The sequence below is a fragment of the Lipotes vexillifer genome, unplaced genomic scaffold (genome assembly GCF_000442215.2).
Source record: "Lipotes vexillifer unplaced genomic scaffold, Lipotes_vexillifer_v1.1 scaffold185, whole genome shotgun sequence".
Classification (NCBI taxonomy): domain Eukaryota; kingdom Metazoa; phylum Chordata; class Mammalia; order Artiodactyla; family Lipotidae; genus Lipotes; species Lipotes vexillifer.
The window spans coordinates 94957-111388 of record NW_006794406.1 but is presented as its reverse complement, the minus strand read 5'-3'; the positions used below and the strand labels follow the sequence as shown (position 1 = coordinate 111388).

Genomic DNA, 16432 nt, shown 5'->3' with positions numbered 1-16432 from the left:
ACAAAAAAGTTAATATACAGCTGAGATCAACATCAATTACAGCAGTTTTTGACAATAACAGTCTTTAAAGAGAGTAGTAAAAGAAAGATTTGATTTCTATCCAGTCAAAACAATTAGACTGATTAAACCATAAAATAATTCATTTTGATTCATGCATTGCATACGTTACACTGTTTTTTCTTTAACAGTTACTTTTATTGAATTAAATAAAAGCAAAGAATTGATTTCTTGTGATTATGCAATCTAAACTTGTTATAAGTCAAATGGTAAAGGCAGCTGTAATGAATACCTGAGGAAGGTTTTGAAAGCGTTCTTCCCTAAGAATAACAAAATTATTAGAGATAATTCCTTCTAATAACTGTTTTTTTAAGAACAGGAGAAAAGAAACATGATATTCAAATAGTTATAAATCAGTAAACTATCGTTAGAGCTGATTCCAAACATTATTCCCTTGAGAATTAATTAACTTTCTGCAATGAAGACAGAATCGATTTTATCTTACTTTGAAACCAACTGTCAGTGGCTGGTTGGAGTAGTGCATTAGAACAAAGCTCAGAGGGAAATTCTGCAGTCCTAGATGGTCTATCTATATGTCTGCAATGGGAGCAGGAGAGAAATGGTGGTGTCTGTGTTGAGGATTTGCTGACCTTGTTTTTATACACTTTCTTTTAATCTCAGAACTATTTCATAAAATTGTCTGTCATTATGGGTTCAAACATACAACATAAGCAATGACAAAAATTCCTGTGTGTTAGAGCTCTAACTAAACTTTAATAAAATATGGTATGTTATAAATATTATTAAGTATACCATATTTAGAGTTTATCCCTAAGATAACATATAGTGGCTAACTGGATGTAAGAAAAAAAATCCACAGGTTATATCTGTATGAGTGTTCCTATGAAGATACTTAGTTGTAACATTATAGTGATTTATTCTTGTAATTTCCTCTACAAGGTGAATTACTAATTACTATTATACTGGTTTCCCATGGTCTGAACATTCTGAGAAATGGCAAATTCTCAGTTATAAATAAGTTTAACATTAATCATGCTTCTTTTCAAAGACATGATAGTTAACTTCAAAAGCACTGCTTAAAATTAAATTTCATTGTCTAATGAGTTATAAATTCCACTGCTAATTTGTTTCTGAATGAATGTCCATATATTCAGAATATTTATATGTATTGTTTAGTATTTCCCTATTGCTTACATTTAATAAATTAAATATCTAAAAACAATTCATGTAATAGCATATATATTAGATTTTTTTACTATGGTTCTAGTTACAAATATTAACTATATAATAAGAGTGTATTTTATTCTGTAGTTTTTAAAGTAAAGAGATTCATTTTTACAGATGATTAATTTGTCACACTATGACAATTGATCACAACTCTTTAACCTGTTAGGTAACATAAAAGTATAATGTTTTTAGATGGGGATGTTATATTATAGACAATAAAGTCTTAAATATTTCCATCATTAAGTGTTATACCTAACAAAAAGTCAAACTTAGTAATGAACTTTCATTTCCATATCCTTAAAATATGAAATGGTAAGTAAATTTTCTCTATTAGTTTTAGTAAAAATAGCTTAAAATCTTAAAAGAAGGCAATCCAATGATAGTATCAACTTTTTCTTATCTAACAGTTGGTCTCTGATTAACATTAAATTGAAAAATATGAATAAAATAAGTTAAAGATTGACAAGGTATCCTAAAATAACATTTGAGGCACTGTATTTTCATAATTGTAAAGCAGCTATTTTTTTTTAATAACTGAGAAGCAATCCTTAACCTTTATGAAAAGATTTTCCTTCTAAAGCCTGAAATTCAGCATTATAATGTAGAAACATTAGACATGCAAAACACCTAGCAAGCTCTAGGAAACCAAAAATCTGCAAATGTTGATACATATTGTACTATAGAAAGCAGACCTTCCTAACAAAATATGGTTCACAGTAAGGCGTAAGGCATATGATATTTTTCTGAAGAATTGTTATTGAAGAGTTATCCAGAGTCTGAAATGCTAATATGATGAAGTTGACTGGATCATTAAAAATATGAAAAAGGAACCATGTACATTATCTTTTAGGTCTTTGTTCTTCAATAGACATATCAAATATATACACAGTCCTTTTTCTTTGGGCCCAGAATACAAGTAGGATTTAATTGTGTGCTAACTACTCTATATAACACAAGCAATTACCTATTGTGAAACAAAAATAGCTATAAAGCAGGATTTCAATTCCAGTCAGAAATTCACCAAATTATGCCACAAGGAACGTTATTTGCACAACTTTTCTCAGTGCAACATCGCCATCGTGAAAGGTGGCAATGATAATATTACTACCTTTAAAAATGTACAAGTTATTTTTATTAGAGATAATAGTACATACTGACTTTGATAGTTTTCTTTCCATAACTCAAAACAAAAGGAATGTATTGAAATTAGGTGATATCTATAATTATTAAACTTTAATCAATGCATTAAGAAACAGGTAGCTGGTGATCGAATGCGTAAGTTGCTCTTTCCTTACTGTATTTTTCAGACCACTTACGAGTTAGATCTAGATAAAGACTTGGTTTATGAGGCCGGTAATCCAGGTACACGGTATTACTGATTCTTTTGGGAACAGCTTTTTCAATCTGAGTTCCTTCATGCCACTCATTAAAAGAGGTGATGGAAATTATACTGGGGTGGGCTTGGAGTGCAGCACTCAGAGCATCCTCATAATATTTCCCATTGACTCGGTTGCGAGTGTTTTGAGTGTTCCACGGACGGATGCTGGTATCTATGTATCCTGGGCCCACACTTGGGATGAACATTAGGTCAAACTGATCACAAAAAAATTTTAGCTTGGCCCAGTTCTCATAGGATGAGCCATAAGTAAAGCCATTTGTGGCAAAATACGTATAAATTCCATCAAAACCACCTCGAAGAATTTCATATCTATGTTTTTTTTCTACTAGAAGTGCAATAAACAATGCATCATAAGGAGAGTTGCGAATGCTCTGAGACCCTGAGCTGGTTAACAGATTAGCCCATTTTTCAGCTGTTGTGATATAGGAATCATAGACATAAAACAGTGGAAGAGCACTGCCATTCTTAGTCTTGTACCTGTAAAAGGCAGGATGATTTCCATATCTAGAATACAAACATATATGAAAGCAAAATGAATATTCATAACTCATTTGCAATAAACAATAATTGTTTATGTATTGAAAATGAAGGTAATCAGTGCAGTTTAAGCACATTGTTCACCTTTGGGGAATTAGCTATATAAGTGTAAACATTAAAAATGCATTTTTAATTTTATACATTGAAAAATGAGATACTGGATACATTAAGACATTAACAAACAAGCAATTATACTGAGGTTTAGAAATGATGACTAACACAATAAAAAGCCCATTTTCTACATGAAAATACTGTTTTTATTTTCTGTATAAGTGATAAATATCCCACTGTTGCTGACATGTTTTTTGTAAGAATATGGCAGCTGTCACAGACTATTATCAGTAAACCCTTAAACAAAATGAAACTGTATTAATAAATTCTTTCCTTGCAATCATACTAAATGAAAATATTAGATGTGGATCTACCATATCTAATAGCAATTCAAAATTGCAAAAGGAATTCACATTTCATACTCTGAACTTGCTTTTAAAAAGACAACTCTATAGTCATAAGATTTGCAGAATACTAATTTAAATGTCAGATGACAGAAATCATAGTCTAATATACACATAAAACAGTAAAAACAGGAACTTGTAACTATTCATACAGAAAGTGAATTATAAGGAAATTCAGAAATGTTCTTTAAAATGATTGCAGTATTCATTACAAAATTAGTTTAAACTAATTTTAATATGTCATACTGTAAGTCATTCAAATCTCAAATATAAACATACTTTTCTTATAACAGTAAGTATCATTGGATCATATAACAGTAGTTATAGGACAGAAGAAACTCACTTGTCTATAATGTATCTGACATTTTGGTACATGTTTTTATCATCTCGATTCTTATATGGTTCAATGTGAAAAGTGACCTAAAACAAAAAATATTGATTAGAGAAAAAATTATGATGTAAAAATAAAAAGGAAATCATATCCCATATTTTTAATAAACTGACTTAATAACCTTAATTTAAGATGAATGCATTTTTTATTAAAGTATAGTTGACTTACAATGTTGTGTTAATTACTGCTGTACAGTGAAGTGATTCAGTTATACATATATACACATTTTTTTATATTCATATTCTTTTCCATTATGGTTTATCATAAGATATTGAATATAGTTCCCTGTGCTATACAGTAATACTTTGTTGTTTATCCATTCTGTATATAAAAGCTTACATCTACCAACCCCCTCCCCTGGCAACTACCAGTCTGTACTCTATGTCCATGATCCTGTTTCATAGATAGGTTCATTTGTGTCGTATTTTAGATTCCACATGTAAGTGATATCATATGATATTTGTCTTTCTCTTTCTGACTTCATTTAGTATGATAATCTCTAGTTGCATCCGTGTTGCTGCAACTGGCATTATTTCATTCTTTTTTTTAAAGGCTGAGTAGTATTCCATTGTATATGTGTACCACATCTTTATCCATTCGTCTGTTGATAGACATTTAGGTTGCTTCCATGTCTTGACTATTGTGAATAGTGCTGCTATGAACATTGGGGTGCATGTATCTTTTTAAATTATAGTTTTGTTTGGATATATGCCCAGGAATGGGACTGCTGGATCATATGGTAATTCTATTTTTAGTTTTCTGAGGAACCTCCATAGTGTTTTCAACAGTGGCTGCACCAACTTACATTCCCACCAACAGTGTAGGAGGGTTCCCTTTTCTCCACACCCTCTCCAGCATTTGTTATTTGTAGCCTTTTTAATGATGGCCATTCTGACAGGTGTGAAGTGGTACCTCATTGTAGTTTTGATTTGCATTTCTCTAATAATTAGCGATGCTGAGCATCTTTTCATGTGACTACTGGCTATCTGTATTTCTTCTTTGGAGAAATGTCTATTTAGGTCTTCTGCCCATTTTTGGATTGGGTTGTTTGTTTTTCTTGTTGAGTTGTATGAGCTGTCTGTGTATTTTGGAAATTAAGCACTTGTCGGTTGCATTGTTTGCAAATATGTTCTCCCATTCTTTAGGTTGTCTTTATTTTTTTTATAAATTTATTTATTTATGGCTGCATTGGGTCTTTGTTGCTGTGTGCGGGCTTTCTCTAGTTGCGGCAAGCAGGGGCTACTCTTCGTTGCGGTGCGCAGGCTTCTCATTGTGGTGGCTTCTCTTGTTGTGGAGCATGGGCTTCAGTAGTTGTGGCTTGCAGGCTCTAGAGCACAGGCTCAGTAGTTGTGGTGCACAGGCTTAGTTGCTCTGCATCATGTGGGATCTTCCTGGACCAGGGTTTGAACCTGTGTCCCCTGCATTGGCAGGTGGATTCCTAACCACTGTGCCACCAGGGAAGTCCTGTCTTTTCGTTTTGTTTATGGTTTCCTTTGCTGTTCAAAAATTACAGATTCTCCTATACCATTAAAATAGCATTTTACAAAATAATCTACATTAAATATGTACTTATTCAAATAATTTATAACAAAATTACTTTAAAAAATCAAAAACTAGTACTATAATGGACAATAGTTTCCAGAATGCTTGTTATTGATGTGGTTTATGTATTTCTACCATGATAGCAGAAAGCAGTAACCAAAAAAGGTTATATATAAATCAAGAAAAACTAATTATGGCTCCAAAACCATTTTGTATGTCATTTATAACTAGTGGAGTAGATTAAGGGAAATACCATGTGTACTGTCTACTTAAGCTATGAGAATTTTCACTTTTATTACTAATTTTACTGACTTACCATTAAAATACTTTATGGCAATATAATAAACTAGAATATTGTCAATAAGAGTTCAGTTTCTATGAAGCATGTATGGAATTAGAGACTTCTATGCTACTGCAATATAAAATGCCTTTGTTTTCAACCACCTAATTAAAGTGAAATATATTTTACATTCATCAGTGCTACTAGTTTTCACATAGACAGCATTTAGTGAAACTACAATTCTCTACTTTTAATAAGATTTCAGTAATATACAAAGAAAGTTTTTATTAGTAACGAAGTAAGGTCAATTTCGTTTGTGCAGTATATTGTAAGTATGGCTAGGGCAGTTAGATTTTGCAGTAGCTCTGGTATGTATGTGCTTTTTAACTTCAATTGAAAGAAAAGTGGCAAGGGTATAGGTATTTTCATACTCTTATATATGGGTAATCTCCCTTTAGCTGTAACATTTCCTAAGTAAGTTTCCATTTTATACATAAAGGACACCAAATTAAGCAAATATCCTATATTATAATGAATTTGCTTTTGAAGTTGCAAACTCTACATGGCTTCCTTCTTTTTTGTAAAGTGCAGATCAACACATTTATAGTAATTCAAAAAGCCACTATTTTATACAATACTTAAGTTAGAAATATGAAGGAAAATATTAGTTGCAATAATATTACTTTGTAGGCTTAGTGAATAAATAATGTGATGTATCACCATTCCACTGTTCCATTTGGAAAAATCTATTAGACCAATATACTATAATGACTTTAAAAATGATAGAATGCTATATACAAAATCAAATGTTTGCATTATCTTTAGATGGGGAAGTAAGAGTCCTATAAGTGTTCCCTCATTTCATGCTTCTAATTTTGACCATGCACCCAAACTGTACTTCCTAGAGTGAAAATACGATGATCCTGGAGAGTGATATTAGCAATATGATGACATAAAATGTTCCTATTTATTCCTTTTTAAATCAACAAATTGGACATTCATACATGAGCAAAAGTGCCTTTGTGGTGTTCTGGGACCTAGTGTCTTATTCCAAGGAACACAGGAGTTGTCTCACTCACCACAAAGATGGTAAGAGACAAACGTCTGCTCGAGGTGGGGAATCAGAGGAGCCAGGCAAAAAACTGTGTCAGTAAAGACCCAGGCAGGCACTCACATACAAGACAGAGAACTTGCAGAAGTCTAGACCTCCCAACAGGAAACTCCAGCACATAACTGGAGAAAAAAATAAAGCTACTTTGTTTGCAACAGAAGGCAGTAGAGAAGCTTTCCTGGCACCATGCCTCTGCCCAAAGAAACACTGAAAGGGGAAAAGGAAAGCAGTGAGTGAGTGCCCAGCTATCCCAGCTAGACTGGAAGTGGCTGGAAAAATCATTTCTCCACCAGCAACTGGAGTACTAAGATGGGAGCTTTAGAACCAGGGGTAGGGAGGATATTAGGAAAGGTGCAAATTAGAACTTCAGTTGGTGGGAAAGGGATTGTTCTTAGCAGAAGTCCACCTAGGAGCCACTGGGATCACCCTACTGGATCTGCAGGTGCCCCCAATGTACCCAGTGGTAAACCCACACTTTCCCCCCACTCTATGTTTGCTCCTTGTGTGGGGGTCCCAAGTGCCACTGCAAGAGAAAGCTCCAGTAGACTGAGAGCATGCTCAGAAACCATGAACTTGAGCTATAGCAACCTTTGGGAAAATAAGAGAGGTTTCCAATAGCCAGCCTGGTGAACTGTAAGAAACAGAGATGGCATAAATGTTTAAAAACTCACCCAAAACAGTAAAAACTTGGATAATATCAACACTACAGAATATAACATACCATCTGCTGAAGGCAACAAGAAAAGAGTTAAGAAGGTATCTACTACTACATATGCAAAAACAACAATGCAAATCTAAAGGGATTATGAAACATCAAGGAAACATGGCATCACATAAAAATTATCTATTTCTAGCAATCAACCAAACTCAAAGGCACAGAATATTGCAACCTATCTGATAAAGAGTTGAAAATAGATGTTATAAAAAAAACTCAACAGGTTACAAGAAAACTCAGAAAGACAATTCAATAAAATCAGGAATAAAATATGTGAACAAAATGACCCTTTATTAAAGAAATTTTAAAAAAGAACCAAACAAAAATTCTGGAGCTGGATAGCATGCAATGCAGAGAATATGTAGCAAGGCAGAGCATATGAAGATAGAAAAACTTACTTGGAGGATAGCAATTTTGAAATAACACAAAAGAGAAGAGGGAACTTAGAAAAAGAGCAAAGAAAGCCTACATGATCTATGGATATCCATATATCCATCCATATATCCTGACAAATGTCAGGATAATCGGAATCCCAGACAGAGAAGGCAGGGGCAGGAAGTTAACTTAAAGAATAATAGCTGAGAACTTCCAAAATCTGAGGAATGACTTGGACATACAAGTCCACAAAGCTAGTAGATCATCCTAGTATCTCAATGCAAAAAGACATTCTCCAAGATATTAAAGGCAGGCAAGGGGAAAAAAAAAGAAGAGAACTTACAAAGGACTGCCAATAGGCTATCAGTAGATTTCTCTGTAGAAATTCAATAGGCCAGAGGACAGTGGAATGACATATTTGAAGAGTTGAAAGATAAAAATGGCCAGCCAAGACTACTTTATCTAGCAAAGTTATCCTTTAGATATGAAGAAGTAAAGCCTCTCCCAGACAAACAAAATCTGAGGGAGTTCACCACTATTAGATCTGCCTTGCAAGAAATGCTGAAAGGAGTTCTTCAAGCTGAAATGAAAACATACAAAATTACAAAATACTCTGGTAAAGATGAGAAACATACAGCCAGACTTAGAAAACTAATTCTGTAGGAGGATGGTGTGTTAACTACTCAACTATAGTATAAAGGTTAAATGAAAGTAGGAAAAATAACTATACCTACTATAAGTTAATAAATAATAAATATAAAAAAGAGGCATTAATATGCAAAAGGGAGGAGCAAAATAATGGATACCTGAGGGGTTAAAGTTTCTGTAAACCTAAAATGGACTGTTTTATCTAAGAGATGTTTTATGGAACACCCCCTTGATAACCACAAAGCACAAATCTAGAGCAGACGCACAAAACGGGGGGAAAAAAGAGCATACCACCATGAAAAATAACCAATTTACAAATGTAGGCAGACAGAGAGAAAAATAATGGAAATACAAAACCAGACTGCAGTTGATAAGATTACATATTAATAATTGCTCTGAATGTAAATGGATTGAATTCACCGATGAAAAGGCATATAGTGACTGGATGGATAAAGAAACAAGACCAAACTCTATGGTGTTTTTAAGAGATCCCATTAAGCTTTAAGGATGCACACAGACTCAAAGTGAAGGGGTGGAAAAGATATTACATGCAGGTAGAAACTGCAGTGGAACATAAATTTCAGAATGTAAATTTAAACAGGGATGAAAAATGACCAAGTAGAAGCTAACTTTTTATGGAAATGCTTCCATGTGCTGTGACAATTATTTTTGTGTTTCTTCTGGTTATTTTCTTCCATATCAAAAGATCTTTACTGTTAACTTTCTTTACAAAATTACGTCTCAGCAATTGTCAAATATTTTTGTTTCTTTGTAGTTTTACTTTATAATTTTATTGACATAAATATATCTCTATTCTAGTAGGAAAAATAAATGGTTCTGGTGATGAGGGTGATGTAGGAAGATCCTGAACTTACCTCCTCCCATAGACACACCAAATCTACAGCTAAATATGGAACAATCTCCTCCAAAAAGAACCTGGTGGAGTGACCCCATCACATCTGGCAAACGAGAGGGAAACCACATCAAAGCAGGTAGGAAAGGCTGAGATATGATCTCACCATAAAGCCCATCCCAGCAGTGACATACAATCAGGAGAGAACTCAAAACCCAGAACTTCTCCCTGAAGAACAAATAGCGTGTATCCCACATCTGGCATACCAGTTTCTAAGACCAGCCCCTGAAAGATGAGTACCCAAAATATCTGGCTTTGAATAGCCAAAGGGATGTAGCTCTTAAAGAGCTTGCATGCAGACTCATCCATCCCAGGACCAGTGCAGAAGAAGCCCTTCAAAGAGCACCCAAATTTTACATAAAATAAACTCATTTGCTAGTTTTAAAAGCATTGGTCTGAGAGGCAAGGGTCTGCTGGGATATTCTATGGGGAAAGAGGCTGGAGGGTTCTATCTTCCTGTTCACCCTCCGCTTGTTAAAGCCAGCAGGTGCCATTTTTTTACTTTCTTTTCCTTTTTATCTTTTTCTTCTTTCAGCAGGTGTTGTCCCTGTACTCTCCATCTGCCCCACTCCATGTAGTGGGTGTCACTGTTGAGCTCTTCCTCTGTCATGCTCTAGAGCACCAGTATTTCCCAGAGGGGAGCTTCTACCTGGTGACCTAGATTTTGCAGCTGCCACGAAGGGACACCTCTTGATCACATGGACCTGGAGGCCAGGGGAGCTTGTGTCCTGGGTCCCATGGGACTGTAACAACAGACAGTTTTTGGTAGAGTACCACTCCTATGGCATTGCACAGATATCCAACTGAAACATACCCACAGTCTTTCTGAGAAACAGGCCTACTTCCTTCTATAGCAGCTTTGGCCTGTGGGGCAGGCTTCTGGTTTTGCACACTTATAGGAGCCTACAGAGGTACTCTCAGGGAAGGGAGACAGTGGGCACAATCTTTGCACTCTCTCTCTGCCTTGCTCCAGATCACTGTTGTCTTCAGAAAAGGAGTTATATTCTTATATCCTTGGCTGGTGCCCTGATTTTTGTAGCTTGCCGGGGATGCCTCTATATCACTTGGCTCTGGTGGTCAGGGGGAGCTTCAGGTTTGGCACAGTTCCAGAGTCTACAGAGGTACTCAAGGTATGGAGGTCAGAGAATGCCATCTTCTTGCTCTCCCTCTACCTCGCTATAGCTCACTGGTATCTCCCAGAAAAGAACACTTAACTGGAGCCCCAATTTTTATGACTGCCACCCAGCAAACACCCCCAGATCACCTGGCTCTGGTGGCCAGCAGGGCTTACACTGTGGTCCTACAGTTCTGAATATATTTGCACTTGTTAAAATCTGCTGGCTGGGGGTCTAAATTCTAATCAGCCTGAATCTAGGTGCTACCTGAAATCCTCTCTTTAAGGACAGTGACTGGTCTCAGCACACCTTCAACTACTAGAAGCTATTAAAAATAAAATAGGCTGCTTAGACAACTACAAAGGTTTGAGACAACCAAGAGCTAGGGAAGGGCTGAATGATAAAGTTCATCTCATATGCAAGGCCAATGCTTTAAGACAGAGAGAGGTGAATGTATCATCAAATGCCTAGAAACCAACACAGAGAGTCAAGCAAAATAAAGAAATAGAGGAATATATTCCAAATGAAAGAACAAGATAAAACCTCAGAGGGAAAAACCCTTACAGAAACAGAGATAAGTAAGTAAGTAACCTGATAAGAGTTGAAAAGTAATGGTAATAAAAATGCTAACCAAATTCAAGGAGAGAATGGTTGAACACAGTGAAAACGTCAACAAAGAGCAAATGTAACAAAGAGGTCACAGAGCTGAAAAATACACTAGAGAGGTTCAACAGCAGACTAGAAACAGCAGAAGAAAGGATCACTGAACTTGAAGACAGGGCAAGAGGCACTCAGCTAATCCGAGCAGCAAAAAGAATGAAAAACAGTGAAGATAAATTAAGGGACTTCTGGGACACCTGTGTGAAAGTTAGTTTGCTAGATGTTGTCCTATAAGGAGCAGAGAGAGAGAAAGGGGAAGTAAACTTATTGGGAGAAGTAGTGACTGAAAAATTCCCCAACCTGAGGAAAAAAATACATCCAGATCAAGGAAGCCCAGAGAGTGCCAAATAAAATGAACCCAAAGAGAACCACACCTAGACATATTATACTTAAAATGTCAAAATTAAACATAAGAACCCACACATATATAGTCAAGTAATCTATGATAAAGGAGCCAAAATATACAATGGGTAAAGGACAGCCTCTTCAATAAATGGTGTTAGGAAAACTGGATCACTACCTTACATCATATAGAAAAAATAACTAAATGTGGGTTAACTTGAATGTAAGACTGGAAACCATAAAACTAGCAGAAAATATAGGCAGTAAGCTCATTGACATAGGTCTTGGCTGCAAGTTTTTGGATTTGACAGCAAAACCAAAGGCAACAAAAGCAAAAATAAACACGTGGGACTATATCAAACTAAAAAGTTTCTGTACAGCAAAGGTAAATATCAACAAATAGAAGCAACAGAAGAAAATATTTGCATATCATGTATCTGATAAGGGGTTATTAAAGTCCTCCAACTCAGTAGCAGAAACCTATTAAAAAATGGGCAAAGGTTCTGAAAGGATAGTTTTCCAAAGAAGAAATACAGAGGGCCAACAAACACACAAAAAGACACTCAAAATCACTACTCGTCAGGGAACTGCAAACTAAAACCACCGTAAGATACCACTGCATGCATATCAGAATGACTATTATCAAAAAGAAATAAAAAGTGTTGGCATGCATGTAGAGAAAAGGAAACCCTTGTGCACTATTTTTGGGGATGTAAATTGGTACAGCCACTATAGAAAACAGTAGGGAGTTACTTAAAAAGTTAAAAATCGAACTATCATATGGTCAGGCAATTCCATTACTGGGTATTTGTTTGAGGAAGACAAAAACACTACGTCAAAAAGATACATGCACCCTCATGGTCACTGCAGCATTATTTACATAGCCAAGATAAGAAACAACCCAATGTCCATCAACATATGAATGGATTAAAAAAATGATGTGTATGTATATAACACATATCCCACCATAAAAATGAATGAAATGGGCTTCCCTGGTGGCGCAATGGTTGAGAGTCCGCCTGCCGATGCAGGAGACACGGGTTTGTGCCCAGGTCCGGGAAGATGCCACATGCTGCGGAGCGGCTGGGCCCACGAGCCATGCATCCAGAGCCTGTGCTTTGCAATGGGAGAGGCCACAACAGTGAGAGGCCCGCGTACCGCAAAAAAAAAAAAAAAAAAATGAAATCTTGCTGTTTGCAACAACATGAATTAACCTTGAGGGCATTATGCTAACTGAAGTAAGTCAGACAGAAAAAGACAAATACCATATGATCTCAATTATATGTGGAAAAGACAAAACAACAAAAAAACCAAGCTCATAGATACAGAGAACAGATTGGTGGTTGGCAGAGCATGGAGGAGGAATGTGGGCAAAACATACAAATTTCCAGTTAAAAGATAAATATAGCATAGTGATGTAATGTACTGTATAATTCATAATACCGTATTGCATATTTGAAAGTCCTTGAGAGAGTAGATCTTAAAAGTTCTCATCACAAGAAAAAAAATTTTGGAACCATATATGGTGATGGATGTGAACTAGACTCATTGTAGTTAACCATTTCACAGTGTATTTAAATGTCATAGCTTTATCTTGTACACCTGAAACTAATATGTTACATGTCAATTATATTTTAATTTTTAAAAATAAAAAACTTAATATCTCAAATGAAAATGGAAACATAACACACAATCCTATGGTGTTGCAAAAGCAGTTCTGAGAGTGAAAAATGCATATATTAAGAAATGAAAAAGATCACAAATAAACAACCTAACTTTGCAACTCAAGGAGCTAGAAAAGTAGCAAACTAGGCCCAAAGTTAGCAGAAGGAAGGGAATAATAAAGATCCTAGCAGAAATAAATGAAATAGAGACCAGAAAAATAATATAAAAGATCAAGAGGTGGTTTTTCAGAAAAAAAAAAAGGAAAAGCCTCAAGCATAACTAAGAAAACAAAAGTGAAGACTGAAATAAAGTCAGAAATGAAAGAGAAGAAATTACAACTGACACTACAGAAATATACATTATGATAAGAGACTACTATGAACAACTATAAGCCAAAAAATTAGATAACCTAGAAGAAATGGATATTTTCCTAGAATCATTTAACCATCCAAGACTGAACCAGGAAATGGAAAGTATGAACAGACCAATAACATTTAAGGAGACTGAATCAGTAATCAAAAGCATCCCAACCCTGAAAACCCCAAGACCAGATGGTTTCACTGGTGAATTCTACCAAATAGTTCAAGAAGAATTAATGCCAATCTTTTTCACTTTTTTAAAAAACTGGAGAGGAGGGAATACTTCTGAACTCATTCTATATGCCAGTATTACCCTGATACCAAAGCCAGAAAAGAACCCTACAAGAATAGAAAACTACAGACCAATATCCCTATAAAACATAGATGCAAAAATTCTCAACAAAATACTAGCAAATTCAAGAATTCAGTAAAAGGATTATGTACCATGACCAAGTTGGACTTATTACTGGGATTCAAGGATGGTTCAACATATGGAAATCAATAAATGATATAGCACATTAACAGAATGAAAGATTAAAATCATATGATCATCTCAATAAATGCAGAAATAGCATCTGACAAAACACAACATTCTTTCTTGATAAAAACTCTTAACAGATTGTGTATAGAAGAAACACACCTAATTATATTGAAAGCAATATACACTAAGACCGCAGCTAATATTGTACTCAGTGAAGAAAAAGTGAAAGTTTTTCCGCTAAGATCAGGAACAAGGTGCTCACTTTTACTACTCTTCTTCAACCTAGTACTTAAGTATCCTATCTAGAACAATCAGGCCAAAGAAATAAAAGGCATCCAAACAGTAAAGGAAGTCACTATTGTCAGATAATATGATCTTATATATTGAAAATCCCAAAGACTGAACATTGCAGGACATAAAATCAGTACACAGAAATCAGTTGCATTTCTATTACACTAAAAATGAAACATCTGAAAAATTTAAAAAAAAACTATCATTCACCATAGCTTCAAAAACAATAAAATACCTAGTAATAAATTTAACCAAGGAAGTGAAAGACCTGTACAGTGAAAGCTACAAGACTTTGAAGAAATCAAAGACAACACAATATAATGGAAAGACATGCCATATTCATGAATTGGAAGAGCGAATATTGTTAAAATTAACTGCCCAAAGCCAAATATAGATTCAACACAATCTCTATCAAAATCCAATGGCATTTTTCACAGAAATAGAAAAAACAATCCTCAGACTTGTATGGAACCACAAAAGACCTTGAATAGCCAAAGTAATCTTGAGACAAAAGAACAAAGCTGGAGGCATCACACTCCATTTTCAAACTATATTACAAATCTATTGTAATAAAAACCGTATGGTATTGACATAAAAGCAGACACAGAAATCAATGAAATGAAGTAGAGAGCCCAGAAATAAACCAACACAGATGGTCAATTACTCTGACAAAGGAACCAACAATATATAATGAGTAAAGGACAGTCTCTTCAATAAATGGTGTTGGGAAAACTGGATAACCACATGGAAAAAAAGAAAACTGGACCCCTACCCTTACACCACTCACAAAAATTGCCTCAAAATAGATTAAAGATTTAAACATTTAAACATAAAACCTGAAACTGCAAAACTCTTAGAAGACAATAGCTCCATGACATTGGTCTTATTAATGATATTTTGCATATGACATCCAAAGCACAAACAGTTTACAAAATTTAAAAAAAGTAAGTGGAACTAGATCAAACTCCAAAGCTTATGCAGTGCTAACGAAACAACTAACAAAATGAAAAGGCAACTACAGAATGGTAGAAAATATTTGCAAACCATGTGTTGGATAGGGGTTAATGTCCAAAATTTATAAAGAACTCATACAACTCACTTTTTAAAAATCTGATAAAAAAATGGGCAGAGGACCTGTAGAGACTTTTTTCCCCAAAGAATACAACAAAATGGCCAACAGTTACATGAAAAGAGGCTCAACATCACTAATCATAAGGGAAATGCAAATCAAAACTAAAATGACATAGTCATAAAAACAGATGTGAGGTGCTATCATCAAAAAGATAAGAAATAAGTGTTGGGTGAGGATATGGAGAAAAGGGAACCCCTTTTCTTGCCTTGGTTAGTTCCTTCAAAGAAATGAAATCACCTGCATCCCCAAGTTCACTGCAGCATTATTTACAATAGCCAATACATGAAAACAATGTTAAGAGTAATCTACGGATAAATGGATAAAGAAAATGTGGCGCATACACACACACACAATGAAAAGTTATTCAGTCATGAGAAAAATGGAAATGCTGCCATTTGTTTACAACATGGATGGACCTTGAGGTCATTATGCCAAGTGAGATGGATCAGACAACAAAAGACAAATATTGTATGATATCTCTTATAGTGGAATCCAAAATAAAATGAAAAAAGAGAAAGGAATGGTGGTTACCAAAGGCTAGGAGGTAGGGAAATGAAAGAGATGTTGTTTAAGAATATATACCTGGGGTTTCCCTGGTGGTGCAGTGGTTGAGAGTCCGCCTGCCGATGCAGGGGACATGGGTTCGTGCCCCGGTCCGGGAAGATCCCACATGCTGAGGACTGACTAGGCCTGTGAGCCATGGCCGCTAAGACTGCGCGTCTGGAGCCTGTGCTCCACAACGGGAGAGGCCACAACAATGAGAGGCCCGCATACCG

General features: G+C 35.3%; 1 protein-coding gene across 1 annotated transcript in view; it reads right to left on the bottom strand.

Annotated features, from left to right (window-relative positions):
• Positions 1-2251: 2251 nt before the first annotated feature.
• Positions 2252-16432, bottom strand: part of MANEA (mannosidase endo-alpha) — a 69204-nt gene continuing 55023 nt past the window's right edge. Inside the window, exons 4-5 of the mRNA XM_007467181.1 lie at positions 3980-4056; positions 2252-3148 (exon numbers count right to left, since the gene is read on the bottom strand). Of these exons, the coding sequence (XP_007467243.1) occupies positions 2491-3148; positions 3980-4056 (735 nt within the window). The 3' untranslated portion in view covers positions 2252-2490. The remainder of the gene's footprint in view (positions 3149-3979; positions 4057-16432) is intronic.